The sequence below is a fragment of the Elaeis guineensis genome, chromosome 1 (assembly GCF_000442705.2).
Source record: "Elaeis guineensis isolate ETL-2024a chromosome 1, EG11, whole genome shotgun sequence".
In the NCBI taxonomy this organism is placed as follows: domain Eukaryota; kingdom Viridiplantae; phylum Streptophyta; class Magnoliopsida; order Arecales; family Arecaceae; genus Elaeis; species Elaeis guineensis.
The window spans coordinates 174,448,811-174,467,906 of record NC_025993.2 but is presented as its reverse complement, the minus strand read 5'-3'; the positions used below and the strand labels follow the sequence as shown (position 1 = coordinate 174,467,906).

At 37.1% G+C, this 19,096-nt stretch overlaps 2 protein-coding genes and 1 pseudogene across 2 annotated transcripts; 1 reads left to right on the top strand and 2 right to left on the bottom strand.

The window, feature by feature from the left end:
* Positions 1-2,555, top strand: part of LOC114913446 (cation-transporting ATPase HMA5-like) — a 52,153-nt pseudogene extending 49,598 nt beyond the window's left edge.
* A 3,394-nt stretch (positions 2,556-5,949) lies between these two features.
* LOC140854855 (uncharacterized) lies at positions 5,950-8,005 on the bottom strand. Its single transcript, XM_073250903.1, has one exon. It carries the CDS (start codon positions 7,804-7,806, stop codon positions 6,946-6,948), a length of 861 nt encoding a protein of 286 aa, XP_073107004.1. The 5' UTR covers positions 7,807-8,005; the 3' UTR covers positions 5,950-6,945.
* Positions 8,006-8,727: 722 nt separating this feature from the next.
* Positions 8,728-9,607, bottom strand: LOC105039686 (defensin-like protein 1). The gene is made up of 2 exons (XM_019848280.2): positions 9,468-9,607; positions 8,728-9,148 (listed from the first exon to the last, which is right to left on the bottom strand). Exons 1-2 carry the CDS (start codon positions 9,526-9,528, stop codon positions 8,976-8,978), a joined length of 234 nt encoding a protein of 77 aa, XP_019703839.1. The 5' UTR covers positions 9,529-9,607; the 3' UTR covers positions 8,728-8,975.
* Between the last annotated feature and the right edge of the window lie 9,489 nt (positions 9,608-19,096).

Sequence of the window (19,096 nt, the reverse complement as noted above, 5' to 3'; positions counted from 1 at the left end):
CAAGTTTTGAAACATAACTACTTTGTTGCTTGTCAATGGTCTCGTCGGTCTCTTAGTCAGAAGATTAAATCAAGAGACCCTTTATCTTTGACTTAATCTAGATAGCTTGCATTACATCAGATTAGTTTGAATAATATTCATCCAACAAGAATTGCTGATGTTCCTATCTGAAAGTTTATATCCAGTGGATTATTCTCTATGGATTCCTTCTACCATTTCATCAACAATGGTGGATTAAAATGCCCTTACTATAAAATAATTTAGAAAACTACTGTTCCTGAAAAGGTTAAAGCATTCTTACGGTTGGCTCTTAGAAATAAGATACATATTATAGAGGTTATGGCTAAGAAAGGATGGATTGTCAACTCGAGCTATTGTCTTTGTGGGAGGAGTTCTGAAATTATTGGCCACTTATTCATCTCATGTTCGTTTACTCATAGCATCTGGAGGGCTTTTAAAATACAACTAAGGATCAATGGTTGGCCTAGGAGCTTACACAAGCTATGGACTACCTGGAGGAAGGCAAAGTTCAATGCTTCAACAAGGCTAGCAGCAGATCAACTTATGGCAGCAACCTATTGGCAAATCTGACAAGAACAGAACTCGAAATTTTTTTTTGAAGAGAAGCAACTCTATTTATGCAGTGGTTTAGAGAATCTTACAATCCTTCAAGAGTTGGGATCAAATCAATTTTTCTTTCAAGCAATGGCAATGTGATCAAACTCTGTGGCAGAAACACGGTTCCCTAGTTCATTCCTCCTAGATTGATGACTCCGTTCTCGATTCTTTTTCCTATTGAAGATCTCTTTGAGAGAAGTTACTGTTGTTAAAGCTTGGCCTCCAGATATTGGAGTTTCTGTCAATGAAGAGGATGCCACTGTAGAAAGTTGACTAATCAAGCTTTTTTCTGCAGCCCACTTTCTCTCACTTCTTAAGGCTGTCTAAGCTTTCTAAATAATTTAAATAGCTTAGCTTCCTCTGTTAGTCCTCATCTCTATTTTATTATTGTTTGTATTTTCTCCGTCTTAAGGTTGAGCGGTAACACTTAGAACTTCATCTGTCTTCATTATCCCTTTTTATTTCTTTTTTTATTTCTATCTAACAAAGTTTGGTGGCATTCCTCGCTTCCCTTTCCCTCAAAAAAAAAAAAAAAAAAAAGGATTACACTTACCAGCATAAAAGCGTTAACAAACTGGTTTTGGTGATTGGTTATTTCCAAACTTGTTTTGGTAGTTATTCTTTGTTTTATTTCATATATGTTTTCTCTGTGGATCGCTACAAGCATACATATCCAGATTCATCGATCAGAGAAACTAAGTGGCAGTTGTTTCATTTTCTCCCTCATGTTTTCAACATCAGTGGTGGTGATTCAATGTCCTTGTGCCCTTGATCTGGCAATCCCCACCGCTGTTATGGTAGCAACAGGCGTGGGTGCAACTCAGGGGGTCTTAATAGAAGGCGGGGATGCTTTAGAGAGAGCTCAGAATGTGCAATATGTGATCTTTGATAAAACAGGCACCCTTACTCAAGGGAAAGCTGCTGTTACAACTGCAGAAGTATTCACAGAAATGGAACTTGAGGACTCCTGTAGCTATCTTGGTTTCATTCGACCAACGATGACTGCAAAACAATAACTGTGTTTTGCCTTTTAATATAGTTTAGCCTAGCAGCGAACACCCTCTTGCCATAGCAATCCTAGATTATGCATACCATTATTTCTTTGGGAAGCCTCCCACAGCTAAAGATTCTGGAAAGCAGTGCAAACAAGAAAGATTATCTGAATGGCTTCTAGAAGCTGTGGATTTCTCTGCTGTGCCTGGGAGAGGTGTGCAGTGCTTGATAAATGGGAAAAGAGTTCTGGTGAGTTCATAAACCAGAAATCATCCCTTCTTACCTCCCTCCCTCCCTCTCTTCCATTTCTATCTCTCAGACTTGTTCTTGCTCGCTTGCTTCCTCCTCCCCCGTCTCTCAATCAATCAGTACATGTTGATCTGTGAACCATGGAATCAACAATCGTTTGGCCATAAATGTGTAGCAATATTGGTGCCTACCGTGCGGTATCCTCATAGAGGGATGGGGTACAGGCTATTAGATTTCTGGCACCAATCTATATAGATGCATGTTTTGTGGTGAAAAGTTTTTCAACTTCGATTGCAAGAAGTATTGCAACTTCACTTCAGTGATCAGAAGTGTTCTGTTTGTTTTGCATATACTATGTGTGTCTGTGCATGTGCATTGATCCTCCTTAAGTCAGTTATAAATATATGAACAGTTTGGCAATCGTAGTCTGTTAGCTGAAAATGGGGTTATGGTTCCTACTGAAGCTGAAAATTTTATAGCGGACTTGGAAGTGAATGCTAAGACAGGTATCCTAGCTTGTGGCATGTCATGGTACCTTCACTGGAGTGTTGGGGATAACTGGAGGACAGCACAAGCTGTTGGAAAGGAGGTTGGTTTTTTGGGGCCCTCGCCTCATTCATTGGAAACATAGATATTTACGATATAAGGGTTTAATGCATGTTGATTTGTGTCATCTTTCTTATACGATCCGCACTGTGAACTCGAAGCCACATAACCTTACATGTTTGCGTTTTCATTTACAAGGATATAGCAAATTAGAGTTAAAAAAAAAAAGGAAAAGAAATACTGACTGTTTTTGGCTGATGTCATAGCAGCAACATCCTCCAACCTCTAAATTAAAGGTTTCCTGAGCTATTCGCAAGCTTTTTCAGTGGCAAATGACTATTGAAGTTGTTAAAAGCAATAATTCTATGAAGAATTTTGTTTTTTAAAGTTCATTAATTTTATGAGGCGCTTCAAAATTATTCATTACTTATATATATGAAACACTCATGGGTAAAGGTCAACAATGTCTTCTGCCGGCGTTGCTATTGCTGGTGGTTGTTGCCTTGTACTTCTTTATGCACCAACCACCATATCGGTCGACATATTATGAACTTCTACGTCTTTTCATTTCTAATAACTGTGCAGCTTTTATGCATGGTAATTATTCGATCCTGAACGTACTCTTGGCAAGTACTGCAAATCTGAATTTTTCTCATGGCTGATGCTTTCATGGCGTTCTCATCTGTGAGCGTTGTCTGCTCTTCTTTGCTTTTGAGGAGGTATAGAAAGCCCAGGTTCACCACCATACTACAAATAACTGTGGAATAACGATGAAATATACATATTTTCGGGCTTTCAACCACAAAGGAAACGAAGAAAGATGTGGTCGTCTTGTGTTCTCGCATTCTGTTTGCTAGCTTAATTTGCATTTACTTCGATTCTGTTCTTTATTCATGCAAGCAATATTACTGTGAATATCATTATCGTATGCTGTAACACACTTGCAGTGATAGAATTGAAGAATCTCAAATATAAAAATAATAAATACTCTTTTCTTATGGTGGAAAGATGACAAGAAGAATACTTGCTTCACACACCACAATGGACAAATCATCTTCCTATTTATAGATGCCTAGATGCCTTTTTATATTCCATAGCATTTAATTCATGCATGGAATACTAAGAAGTATTTACAGAATTCTATGTATTTAACTTTTCATCTATCAAGAAGCCTATTCCTTTTTACAAGGAGGCCTTTCAGATTTCCAAGAGACCCTTTAGTTTTCCAAGAGATATTTTAGTTTTCCAAAGTCATTTAATGATAAGTTTAAAATAATCCAACAATTCCCCCCTTAAACTTGTTCATCTTGGTGCTATGACTCCAAGCATCTTCCTCAGCCTTTGATAGTCTTCACTTTTGAGTGATTTTGTGAATATATCAGCAACTTGTTCCTTTGATTTGCAATACACAACCTCCACAATTCCTTTTTTGACTTGATCACGAAGAAAATGGAATCTAGTGTCGATATGTTTGCTTCTTCCATGTTGGACTGGATTCTTGGCTAGCTCAATAGCAGATTTGTTATCAACATTGATCTTTATAGGCTCTTTTTGTGGATGACCCAATTCTTCTAGCAAATTGCGCAACCATATAGCCTCACATACACATGATGCCGTTGCAACATACTCCGCCTCACATGTAGATAGTGCCACAATAGATTGCTTCTTTGAGCTCCAAGAGAAAGCATTAGCACCAAAATAAAAAACATAACCGGAAGTGCTCTTCCGTTCATCAAGATCTCCACCCCAATCACTATCAGAAAAACTAATTAAACTTGCATCATTGGAATGAGCATAAAACATACCATGATCAAGAGTTCCTTTAAGATATCTAAGAATCCTCTTTGCCGCCATCCAATGTGACTCCTTTGGATGCTCCATATATCTACTAATCAAACCAACTCCATAAACAATATCGGGCCGACTTATAGTGAGATAGCGAAGACTTCCAACAAGACTTTTGAAGAGAGTCGAGTTCACCTCCTTGCCTTCTCCTTCTTTATTAAGTTTTTCTCCATAAGCCACTGGGGTGTTTACTTCCTTACAACTCTCCATTTTGAATTTTTTTAGAATGTTTCTTGCATATCTCCCTTGAGAAATGAAGATGCCATCTTCTCTGTGCTTTACCTCGATGCCAAAAAAATAGGACATCAAGTCTCCACCCATCATTTCGAACTCCTTGCCCATAGCTGCTTTGAATTCATAAATCATTTCCTTGCTACTACCTGTCACAAGAAGGTCATATACATATAAACATATTATCAAAATATCATCTCTTTTTTTCTTCACATAGGTGGCATATTCATAGGGGCACTTGACAAAGCCGTATCCTTAGAGATAATGATCGATCCGTGTATTCCATGCTCGGGGTGCTTGCTTCAACCCATACAAAGCTTTTCGTAACTTATACACTTTATCTTCCATACCTTTAAGGATATAACCCTCTGGTTGCTCAATATAAACTTTTTCTTCAAGGTAGCCATTGAGAAATGCTGACTTCACATCCATATGGTACATCTTCCACTTGTGATGAGATGCAAGTGAGAAGATAAGCTTCACGGTGTCAAGTCGAGCAGCTGGTGCAAAGACTTCATCATAGTCGAATCCCTTCTTTTGCTTGTAGCCTTTGGCAACAAGACGAGCTTTGTATCTTTCTACTTCTCCATTAGCAGTGTGCTTCACTTTGTACACCGACTTAACGTCTATCGCCTTTTGTCCTTTTGGAAGTATAGTTAACTCCCATGTATTATTTTTCTCTAGGGCATGGATCTCCTCCTTCATTGCCTTTCTCCATTCAGCTTTCTGCACTGCTTCATCAAATGTTAGAGATTCAACATCAGCAAATAAATAATATAAATCAACTTGTTCAACTGCTTCTGTTTCATCATAAAGATCATTAAGACTTCTAAATTTTCTTCCATGACTTCTTGTTGATATAGAATGACTTGAAGAAGTCGGTGTAGCTTGTGGTGGTGGAGATGATCCTGCTGGTGATAATATTGGTTGGGCAGCCTCCACTTCTATGTTCTCCTCAGCTTCATTATGAAGTGGTACATATTTGGTATGAGAATCTGTGCCACTCCAATCCCATACATCATCTTCCTTGAAGACCACATCTCGACTGATGATTGTCTTATTTGCCGTTGGATCATACAACTTGTAGGCTTTGGATTGCTCACTGTATCCTATGAAGATGCACTTTTGGCTTCGATTATCAAGCTTTTTTCTCTTCTGTTGTGGCACTTGGGCATAAGCAATGCTCCCAAAAATCTTCAAGTGCCTCACTCCTGGCTTGTAGCCACTCCAAGCTTCCTTTGGTGTCATTCCTTTGATGAACTTTGTCGGACTTCGGTTGATGAGATAGGCTGCACATGCCATCGCTTCAGCCCAAAATTACTCGGGAAGGTTCTTCTCTTTCAACATACTTCTTGTCATGTCAAGGATGGTCCGATTCTTCCTTTCGGCTACTCTATTTTGTTGTGGAGAGTACGGAGTAGTGAATTGATGTCGAACTCCTTCTTCATCACAATAGTTTCTGAAAGCATTTGACATGTATTCTCCGCCTCTATCGGATCTCAAAATTTGTACTTTATAGTTACATTCTTTTTCAACTAAAGATTTAAAATTTTTAAATGTAGAGAGTGCAGCCGACTTTTCTTTAAGAAAATAAACCCACAACATTCTACTAAAATCATCAACAAATGTTATAAAATATTTGTTACCACCATGAGATTCTGGAAGAGGGCCGCATATATCAGTATGCACCAACTGCAATGGTCTCATTGCTTTCCAAGACTTTCCACCTTTGAAGGGAGCTCTTGTATGCTTTGCTAGTGTGCACTTTTCACAAACTTCATTTGGATAATATATATACGGAAGACCTTTCACCATACCATCTTTAGATAGCAATTTCAAACTTCCAAAATTTAAATGTCCAAGCCTGAGATGCCAAAGCCAAGAAGGGTTCTTGATATCCACTTGCAAGCAATTTTGAGAATCTGTCTTCAAGAGAAGAGGAAACATCCTGTTCTTCGCCATCTGGACACAAGCAATCAGCTTCCCATTCCAATCTCTTAAGATTAGTGATGACCCTTTCATATGAATTATATAACCCTTCTCCAAAAGTTGGCCAATACTTAGAATATTACTCTTCAAGTTTGGCACATAATATACATTGAAAATAAAATCAGACGTACCATTCTTTTGTTGAATCATGATCTTGCCTCTTCTTTTGATGGAAACTTTGGAGAAATCCCCAAACTTCACATCACCATGCACCCCTTCTTGCAACTCCACGAATAGGTCTTTTCTTTCACACATGTGGTTTGTGGCTCCTGAGTCAAGAAACCACACATTCTTCAAGTCTCCATTTTGTTGGCATGCCAAAAGAAGAGTTGGCACTCCTTCTTGGTTTTTGGATTCGGAGTAGTTGCTTTGCTCATTGTTCCAACACTCATAGCTATAATGCCCATATTTGTGGCAATTATAGCATTGAACATTGGATCTTGCTTGGTCACGACCTCCATTTAATCTTCTACCTCAATCATGTTCACCTCTTCTACCACCTCTTCCATTGTTGAAATTTGGAGTTCGGCCTCTTCCACCATTGTAGCCTCCTCGATCATGACTACGGCCTCGACCACGACCACGGTAGTTGTTGCCACCACCTCTTATGTTGCTACTAGCATCTCGAAATGCTTGAGATTGCCCTTGATCCTTTCCTTTTTGATCTTTGGCCTCTACCTTTGATTGAAGTATTTGCTCTGTATTAGCTGCTTCAATTTTATTTTGCTTCTTTTGTTCATGGACTTGAAGTTTACCCATCAACGCATTGATGGATAGAGTATCCACATCATTAGCTTCTTCAATAGCGACAACAATATGCTCAAACCTCGGTGTCAAAGACCGAAGTATCTTCTCTACCACTCGAACATCATCTATTTTCTCTCCATTCCTCTTCAATTGGTTTACGATAACCAATATTCGAGAAAAGTAGTTGAAGATATTCTCCGTCTCCTTCATGGTGGCGACTTCAAATTCTCCTCGTAGTTGTTGTAGTCGGATTCGCTTCACTTTTTCTTCTCCTTTAAATATGATGGAGAGAATATCCCATGCTTGCTTTGCAGAAGTTGCCTCAGTAATTCTTTCAAATGTCACCTCATCCAAGGCTTGATACAATTGAAACAAAGCTTTCTTGTCTCTCCTCCTTGTAACCCTCAAAGCCTCCTTTTGATTTTGATTATACCCTCTCTCTTGATCTGGTGTAGGCTCGGTGTAGCAATCATTAACGATCTCCCATAAATCTTGTGAGCCAAACAATGACTTCATCTGGATACACCAATTCCCAAAGTTCTCCTTAGTAAGCTTTGGGATTTGCATTTGCACACCATCACTAGGCATTTCTCTTAGGATCAGTCTTCTCAACAAGACAAGGCTCTGATACCAAATGATAGAATTGAAGAATCTCAAATATAAAAATAATAAACACTCTTTTCTTATGGTGAAAAGATGACAAGAAGAATACTTGCTTCACACACCACAATGGACAAATCACCTACCTATTTATAGATGCCTAGATGCCTTTTTATATTACATAGCATTTAATTCATGTATGGAATACTAAGAAGCATTTTCAGAATTCTATGTATTTAACTTTTCATCTATCAAGAAGCCTATTCCTTTTTATAAGGAGGCCTTTCAGATTTTCAAGAGACCCTTTAGTTTTCCAAGAGGTCTTTTAGTTTTTCAAAGTCATTTAATGATAAGTTTAAAATAATCCAACATGCAGGCCAAGTTAATTGCGGTGTCCACCCTGTCATAAATTAAAGAGGAGTCCTATTTCCCCACAACAAATATTAATTGATTGGATCTGTCGCCAGTGGACTTGCTAAATGGATGGATGCCATCTCATGGTCCAGTATTTTTTTTTTTTTTTTGGTAGTATTTGTGCAGTGGGCATGGCATGATCAACATATCTTTACAGTTGTAAAAATTGGTCGTATAGGTGTCGGTGATAGCTTTTTTTTTTTTTTTTTGGCCCTCGTGGTAGCTCCACCGTATGGTTTCTGTAACTCATACATAAACTCTTTTTTCATGTCCTAGTAAAAGGAGAGAGTACTATTTTCTCCATTATCGAACTCTTCTCTTTGATTTGTCTTAGTTGTTTTTTTTTTTACAATTAGATACCTAAAGTTTATAGAAGTAATGTAGACTTGAGGCTAGTAATATAACGAGTTAAATGAAAGGATTAGGGGCCAGCTAGGCTAGACTTACGTCCATAAATACCAGAAATGGCTTGGAAATGGACCGACCCGAAACCTATAAGAAGAAAGAAAAAATCTGTAGAGATTTTTTTCTTACATATCAGGAGGCAGAAATTAAACAATCCAAAGTAATATTCTTACAATATACCCTATCCCAGATAGGAATACTCAAAAACTAGAAACCTCATAGCATATCCCAGACAAGAACGACCAACGAGAATAATTTTCTCACTTGCATAATATCCTATCTTATAAATTAAGCAGACCGACGCAGAAAAGCTTTGATGCTAGCGTGAGATGCACCATCTAACATATCTTGGTACAGTAGCATCTTCGCCAGAATCCCCTGCACCTGCCACCAGTGAATCCCCTGCCCTCTCTTTGGCATACGATGGCGCAGTTATGGTTGTTGGTGCACGTTCCCCTGTACGTGTGGCTTTGCGACTCGCACAGCCTTGCACTGGCAATTGTCATCATCTCTACAGGCATGCACGCATCAAATGTCAAGCACACAATAAAGAACATAACATAGTTAATTAATTCGGTGGAGAAAACAGATATATTGCAAGACACGTAATTTAATTGTGGTACCCAGAATTGTGTGACCATCCAAATTCAAGGTGTTCTCGTTATTTATATGGTCCATTATTAGCAGAAGCAAGGTGTGGCATGTCACTCATTGCATGTGTGTTCCGCTTTGAATGATACAGTACTCTCCAAAGAAGGGAGAAACTGCATACCTACTCCCAACGCAAGGAGGTATATATTTGTTGTAATACATGCAAATATGTGCTTTACCTGAGGTAAACAATATTAGCAGCAAGAACACCAATCCTGTAGGCACATGATTTCTCTCCATCCCTAGCACTTTGCTTGCAGAGGCTTCTCAACTAATCTATAGGGTCTTGGCTTGGGAAGCAAGGGGTTTACGACTATTTATGGTGACTTTGGAGAGGAGAGTTTGTTTGTTTGTTTGTGGCCGCTGCATGGCAGATGTCCTTCATGCATGTACGTACGTGGAGGCTGCATTTTTTGCATGGGTTGCGCGGTCGCCACTTGCCGTTTCTGAGTCATCCGGGATTCAAAGGCCGTTCGGATCCCAATTATATGTATGTACGTATTCTCACATGCTGGTGTTCACGCAGCAAGTAGAGAATTCTATGCAAGTTAAGCCCTCCGTGAAAATACTCTTAATTATCATTATTCCCAAGAATACTGAGCCTCTCGAGGTGATGATAGTATTGTTTTCTTTTTTTTCTAATTCTTATAATATAATATAATAATATAATAAATTATGATAAATAGAAATTTCAATAGTCAAATTTTTGTTGCAAATTAAGAATTGAGTTTTAATAATGGTCAAATAGAAGCTCCTATTATTAATGTCCACGTCCATTTAGCGTAGGAAGAACTCTATACAAGAATCTCCTTTTTTTTCTTTTTCTTTTTGGGCGGGGGTAAAACATAACAATCTTTTTATCAAAATCTCCTGTCACTAGTGCCGCTATCAATCTCCCAACTATTATTTTAATGATGGCTGAGCTATTAATATTACTCGGTATCATTAATATTAGTATTTACACAGAGAATAGAGAACGGAGTACTCCATACAAGCTAAGCCTCTATTTTAGATAAATGTTCATAACAACTAGAATAGCTAAATTAGAAAAACCCAAAAAACAGCAGCTGAGCTTCTCTTCAATATTCTTTATTATGTAAATCAAGTTTCAATTACATCCACCTTATAAATATTAGTTTTTGATAAACATCCTTCCTCCTTGTGGAAAGTGCTTTCCTTAGTACTGCATTCTAATCTTCACTTGCCAGAAGGTGACGGTGGGATGGATTAACGCGAGGAGGTGTGATGGGTTCATCCGGTGAGGGTGCAATTGGTTCACCAGAAGGTGAGTGTGGGAAGGGTTCATCAGCAGGAGGTGAGGGTGGGAAGGCTTTATCAGCAGGTGGAGTTGGTGGGATCCCACAGCCGTCCATACACATGCAGTCCTTAAGAAAGAAGATTCCTCCCTCGCACTTACCTTTCTTCTGGCCCTCAAGTTGGCCCCAATGGAGCAGGGGAAATCAATAACACACGGTCCTTAATTTGTATATTAGGCTCCTCGTCTCCCCGCAATCATCTTGACTTCTCACCATCTCTATACATATGTGCATGCAGACAAAAGAGAAGATGTATTAAAAACTATGTATCGAATTGCTCCATTCTTATATAAACTAGTTGAAGATCCGCACGCTGTACGGAGCTAGATATACGAAAATAACTTTTCAGATATTGCTGTTCTATTTTTAATTATTCAGATACAACAATGAGTAAGAAAGAATAATTTCACAACTTATATATGAGGAGGAAGCGTCATACATCTATTAAATGAAAGTTAATATATATTTTTGGTGGAATATAAATATTAATAAACAAACAACCTTCGAGTTCTCAACTGAAAAAATTGAATAATTAATTTAGAATTAGTGACAATAAATGTAAAAGAATACAACAACTCCAGGTGGTATAGCAAAATTCTTTGAGAAGCTGAGTTGGTAACACTCTAATACTTCTTCACAGAGTATTGTTTCATATATATATATATATATATATATATATATATATATATATATATATATAATGAGAGAAAAAAAGAACAAACTGCCAACTATCAAATAAGTGATATACGGGCGATATTACTTGCATTATAATAGTTTTACTTTCCTCTTCTTTCATTTCTAATCAATTACCTTTCTAGCTATTGCCTGAGTCTACTAGATTCAAATGGACACCATGCCAACCTTTGCTTTGTACGTATCATAGAAGTTGGATTTAAAGATAAAAATTCATGTAGCTACCTGGCCTTGGGTTATATGCGATAACATCAACATAAAAAAGCAATCACCTGAAGCAAGAAAGAGTGACAGCAAGAATGCCATGCCAATCATTGTAAGCCTTTCCCTCCATTCTTGGTTCCTCACTTAGCTTTCACCAACAAGAACTAGTTACTTTGGTGGTTTTTTTGCTGCATCAGTTTAGTTGTCTATGGCCTGTGTTCATAGAATGGATTGGAGGATGAAGGATTTTTTCTTTTTTCTTTCCCACCATACCATTCCCTGAGTGGTACAGTAGATTCTCTCACGCATGGTTGATAGCACTTGGAGAGGATTTCTGGAGGATGTAGATAGCCGATGTCGATATCCATTTGAAGATTCCCAGGAACATGTGTAAGAACCTGAGTTTTAGATCAGTAGCCATATATACTGGCTCATCCACCCACAGAAACTAGTTGGGTTCAAATAATAGAAGAAAATTTCTGGCTCAGGATCTTTCCAAAATAATCCAATGTAATAAAAGAAGGACGATTTTAACACGCGGTCCCTCCATATGGACCCAAGTGTAACGATAACGGACCATGGACTGGCTTTCAATTTTGTGGTTGCTCCGCATACCGGGTGTGTATGCTTTTAGAGCAATCAGGAGTTAAAAAAGGTTCAACATGGCTTTACTTTTGGTAGAGTCCGGTCCGGAGACTGGTCATTAAGTTCTCCAAAAAGAAATTGGTGTTTTCCAAAATTACAAATGTGGTCTAAATAGTTTGTAAAGGGAAAATCTAATATGGCAAAAGGCATGAGCATGATGCATGTAATTGGCTTTTGAGATTTATGTGCTGATTAACTTCCAAGCAACTTAAACCATGTCATGCATGCAACGACAGTACTATATTAGCTAGAAAATGATGGTTTTGGATTTAACAATATTATGTCAAGATTTCGTTTGGAATACTCTTGACTCTTTTACATTAAGAATCTAAGATACTAGACAAGATTTGCCCCTTTTAACAACATTTTTACTGCTGCACGAGCTTTTTTTTAGGTGCATAGTTGTAGCAAGCTAGAATTTTATCCAAAAATTATTATTTGGATTCTTTGATTCTATATAAATGTCTAAAATCTATCTAATATATAGTCAATGTGGAACTAAATATATATCCATACAAGTCCTCATATATCATTGTTTAAGTAGTTTAGATATTGTAAATCATATCCAACAGCTCCAATTATTGATATGGGACCCTTCATCATCCAATCTAAATCTAATTGGATTTGAACGGAGATCTATTCGAGTATAGCCAAGCATGTATATACCTACGTACATACATATGTACGCACGCATGTACATACATACATACATACATATTTTTGCATTATTTTGCAAAATTATTTATATGCAAACTCATATTTTTGTATAGCAAAATACTTCTATTATCCAAAAGAAAACCTTTCTTATAAGCTTGGTGGTATAACAACTGAAACAAGTGACAAACGAGCGCTTTTTATAGCGTGCTAACACACGTTCTTCACACAGCGGCATTTTCCAAACCAGGTATCATTGCACTCGCCAGCCAGGTAGCCTTCACGCTTGCAATAAAAATGGCAGTCATTTATAAGGAAACAAATTCTGTCGGTGACCCAGTTGCATAGTTTTGCATACACGCATGTAAACATTGACCAATTTAAAGACCACATATCAAAATGTAAAATTTTGAAATAGTATAAATAATAATGAAAAATACTAATTAAATAAGTGACGTGTTCAAATTTAATTAAGTTCTAATGGCGTCCACAAATCTGATAATTCCCAACCCAAACTAATCAGATAGATTTTATGACATGTTCTACACCAGCTTTCCAAGTAGCACATGACGAATAGCACAGTGATTTTCTTTTGACCATTGATGGCTATTTGTGGTTCTGATGTCATGTGTCAATTTTTTTTTTTTTCAAATTTGTTTTGAGTTGGAGTACAAGTATTCTTTACTTTAGTTAGATCATTGTCAAAAATTTGACCATGTAGAAGCTAATTGTTATTTCTAGTTGGATTATAAAAGCATTGAGTCCTTTTCCATTGTGATAAAGGTAAATATGATTGAGTCTTCCCAATATTTTTTTAATTTAAAAACTGAGTGATAAATGTGAATGTGTCAATTACCCACCTCATTTGAAGAACATGTCATTAGTTTAAAAATATAAGTGATAAATGTGAATATGTTAATTACCCACCTCATTTGATGAATATATCATTAGTTTATGTCATAACAGGCACAAAATAAAGCACACAGACTCGAACAATCATACAGAATAGAAAAGAGAAGAAAAATAGATGCAGAATTTACGTGATTTGGCTGTAAAGCCTATGTCCACGGGTAAGACACGAGAGAAAAATTTCTCTACGATAAAAAGAGAGATACAATCACTCAGAACTCTCCAAACCCTAACCCCAGTCTAATTTTCCAAATCTCTCATAAAAACTGTCGAGATTGGTAGAAAATATAATATTTATATTGGTCCGTACCATGGGGGACGTTGCTATCGGCCCGTGCCCTCCGTGCTACCACAGACCTCACAAAATATTCCATTCGAGTCGCAACGCAGGTTCTTCGGATTGGATCATAATTTGAGCCTATGAAAATATCCAAAATTCAAACCATATTAACAATTCTTTCCCTTGACTTGAATTTTCATTATCATCAACAAAATCATCTCAACACTCTGTCTTGCCAAATGCCCTCGCAAGGGCGCTACTGAGCACTACAAACACTAACCAAGTCTAGGCAATACCTAAACTTGCTAACTGAAACTGTCTTAATCATCATATCCGTCGGATTATCATGTGTAGAGATTTTTGCACAACTACAGTATCTTGTGATACAATATTCCGAATGAAGTGATATCTGACATCAATGTATTTTGTTCGCTCATGATATATCTGATTCTTTATGAAATGAATGGCACTCTGACTGTCACAAAATACTATTGGCTTATTCTGTAACAATTCAAGATCACTCACCAAATCCTGTAATCATATAGCTTCTTTTACTACTACTAAAGCCATATATTCAGCCTCTGTGGTAGATAAAGTAGCTGTAGCTTGCAATGTTGCCTTCCAACTGATAGCACTACCAGAAAGAGTAAACAAATAACTTGTCAGAGATCTCCTCTTGTCTAAGTCCTCTGAAAAATCTAAATCCATATAGCCAACAACTGAATCACTCATCTTGGCCTTATCGAATATTAGACCAACATCTGTAGTACCCTTTACCTTAGAATCCATTTCACTGCTTGCTAGTGCTCTCTTTTAGGACACGCCATGTATCTACTCACAATACTAACTGCATGTGAAATGTCAGTTTGAGTGCAAATTATAGCATACATGATGCTATCCACAGCACTCGAATAAGGAACACTGGATATGTACTCCATCTCCTCATTTATTTTAGGTGACATATCTGCAGATAACTTGAAATGGATAGTAAATGGAATAGTTACAGGCTTAGCATTATTCATGTTGAAATACTAAAGCATTTTCTCAATATAGGTCTGCTGAGAGAAGAAAAGCTTTCCAACACTTCTATCCCTGGTAACCTTCATTCTCAAAATCTTCTTTACAGTACCTAAATCTTTCATCTCAAACTCATCACTCAACTATTTTTTTAGTATATTAATCTGTGACATATTTTTAGCAGCGATAAGCATGTTGTCCACATACAACAGCAAATAGACAAAGAAATTATCTGAAAGATTTTTATGATACACACAGCTATCATATGAGCTATGGATAAAGCCATTACCAACCATGAATGTCTCAAATATTTTGTACTACTATCTAGGTGAGTATTTCAAAAACATATAAAGATTTTTTAAGCAAGCAAATGTGATTTTTCATACCTAGAATGACAAATCCTTCAGGCTAACTCATATAAATTTGCTCCTATCCAACTCACCATACAAAAATACTATTTTCACATCTAACTGCTCAAGCTCTAGATCATGAAAGCAAGAAGGACTGATGGAATTGTGCTTCACAACTGGAGAGAACACTTCATTGAAATCAATCCCCTCTCTCTGAGTAAAGCTTTTAGCTACCAACTGTGCCTTGTAACGACGTGCTTCTATCCTTGGAGTGCCTTCCTTTTTCTTGAAAATCCACTTGTAGCCTATCACTTTCTATCTCTTAGGCAAGTCATAAGCTCCCAAGTCTGATTTTTGTAAATCGATTCAATTTCTTCACCCATAACATCGATCCATTAATCTGCATATGAACAAGAAATAGCTTTTTCATAATTTTTTGATTCATGCACATCAACTGTCTCAGCAACAGAAAGGCATACGCAACTAGATCTGCATATGCATATCTCTGCGGAGGTTTGATCTATCTTCTCTCTCTACCAATTGCAATGCCATATGGCTCTTGTTGCTGTTGCTCAGATGCATCCTCTTCTTGATCAGGATCCTACACCTCATCCTCTGGATCACTGGACCGAACTGCCAAAGTATCAACCTCAAGCTTCACCTATTCTCTGACACCATGATCTGATTCTGCTATTGACTTCTCCCTCTAACTATCCAATAAAGCAGACTCATTAAATATCACATCTTTGCTGATTATTAACCCTGGAGACTTTGGATCATTGCACCACAACCTATAGCCTTTCACTCCAGATGCCTACCCTAAAAATATGTATTTTTTTACCCTCGACTCAAGCTTACCATCCCTCACATAAGCATAAGCAGGACAACCAAACACTCTCAACTGAGAGTAATCAGCAAGTAATCCAGACTAGATCTCAAAAGAAGTTTTACACTCAATAGCTGTAGATGGAGATCGATTTACCAAGAAACAGACTGTATTAATTGCTTCAACCCAAAAATCTTTTTCCAAACCTGAATGTGAGAGCATGCTTCATACTTTATCATAAAGCAGCAATACTATTCTGTTGTGGTGTTCCAGTATAAGTGCGGTATCTCACTATACCTTCATTACTATAGACAGCATCGAACTCATGATTACAAAATTTCAACCCATTATCAGTTCTAAGATGCTTGACCTTCTTTTCTGTCTATTTCTCAATCATCGTCTTCCACTTAACAAAAGTTGGAAATGCCTCATCTTTTGTTTTCATAAAATACACCCACACTATCTGAGAGTAATCACCAATCAAAGTCATGAAGTACCTGGCACCGTTCTAGAAAGAAATTCTATTAGGATACCATAGATCCGAATGGATGTAATCCACTGTACCTATGGTCTTGTACACTGTCCTTTTGTTGAACTTCACCTTAGTCTACTTATCAAACACACAATGTTCACAAAAATCCATAGATTCTATTTTCTGTTCATCCAACAAATCTCGCTTGCTCAATACAAATAACCCCTCTCACTCATATGATCAAGATGCAAATGCCACAGCTAATTGAGCTTCTGATTACTGCTCTCGGATGCTATTACAGCTTTTCTTGAAACTGTACTTCCCTGAAGAACATACAATTCTGAAATCAAACTGTCTTTCATGAGTACCATAGAGCCCTTGCATACTTTGAGAATTTCATTCTCTGCATGGTATTTGTATCCATGAGAGTCTAGTGTCTCAAGAGAAATCAGATTCCTCTTCAGTCTTGGAACATGCCGACACTCCATAGTTCTAACAATCCCATCAAACATCCTCAATCTGATGTTACCTACATCCTCCACAGGTAATGCATGATCATTCTCCAGAAATACCTTACCACTCATCTGTTGTAAGTGACAAACCAACTTTTGTGTGGGCGCATGTGATAAGCAACACCAGTATCAAGGACCCAGGAACTCTGTCCATGATTTGAACTCACAGATAAAATTTTTTCAACACTATCACTGTCATCAAAATTATTAAACCTATCAACAAAATTTGCAGAACTCTTTGGTTGCTTCTCCCTTTTATTTTTCAACTTGGGACAATCTCTCCTGTAGTGTCCCTGCTCCCCACACTCAAAACAGTTAGCCTTTTTCATTCTAGATTTTAATCCAGTCTTAGATATCTTTTTGCTTGAAGAACCCTCCCTTAACTGTGTCGTTTCCCTGCTCACCAAACCCTCTCCCTCAGACCTAACTCTATTATCTGAAAAAAAAAGATTTCAACTCCTACGATTTTAGTGAATTACTAACATCATCCAGTGAAATATTGTCTTTCCCATACAACAAAGTATCAATAAAAGTCTCATATGGGGTGGCAATGAACATAACACAGTCAAAGCCTGATCCTCACTATCAATATCAATATCTATATTCTTCAGATCCATAATGATTGAATTAATTTCATCTAGATTTTCTTTAATGGGCGTATCTTTATTCATTCTGAGATTGTACATTCTTTTCTTTAGATAGAGATGATTTATCAACGATTTGACGAAATATAGCTCCTCTAGTTTCTTTCATGCCTCAGATACTGATTTTTCACCAGCAACCTCTCACAGAACATTATCAGTGATGCTCATGAAAATCGCACTCAATGCTCTCTCCTTCAGATCAGCCTTGTCCGCCTCGTTCATATCCTCTAGAAAGTTATCCTCAACTGTCTTTCATAAACCTAGCAAAATCAAGAAAGATTTTATTTTAATCTTCCACAAACTAAAACTCGATCCTCCGTTAAACTTCTCCATCTCATACTTTGTTGAAGATGATGCAATCTGTGAACCCTAAATTGCACGCACACAACCTGACTCTGATAGCAATTTGTTATAATAGGCACAAAATAAGGTACACACAGACTCAAACAATCACACAAAATAAAGAAAAGAAAAAAATGGATACAAAATTTACGTGATTCGACTGTAAAGCCTACGTCCACGGATAAGATACGAAAAAAAAGTTTCACTATAATGAAAAAAGAGATACAATCACTCAAAACTCTCCATACCCTAGCCCCAGTCTGCAAATCTCTCACAAAAACTGTCCAAATTGGTAGAAAATATAATATTTATATTGATCTATACCACGGGGGGCGTTGCTATCGGTCTGTGCCCTCCATTTCCACCACAGACCTCACAAAATATTTCATTCGAATCGTAACGCGGGCTCTTCAAATCGAGTCATAATTCGAACCTATGAAAATATCCAAAATTCAAGCCACATTAACAATTTAATTTAGGATTATAGTAACATAATTGTCATTTCTAGAATAATTATCATTTCTAGATGGACTATGAGCATTAGTCCAATTCTTATATTTTTATATGCATATTACTACTTTAGCCATTGCTTCTACTAATTGGAATATTTTTTTGAACAAAGTACATGCAAAAATATATCTATGTGAGTGATGGATGATAAGGGTAAAGATATCATTATTGCTTTAACTTGTTGCAATGCAAACAAGTATAAGAAATTCTATCCAAACAAAAATAGACATAACTTGTGGAATGACTATACTTATAGGCATAACTTTCATTATTCTCTTTCTTCTTGTTCCGGAACCAAAAGCAGCCTAAAACCATTGATCAAATATCTTTAGCATTCTTGCATATTTGGCAATTAATACAAAATTAGAATAGAACAAATATCAACACTTTTAATAGACACGCCCTTGAGAGTTTGAATGTAGGAAAGATATGTC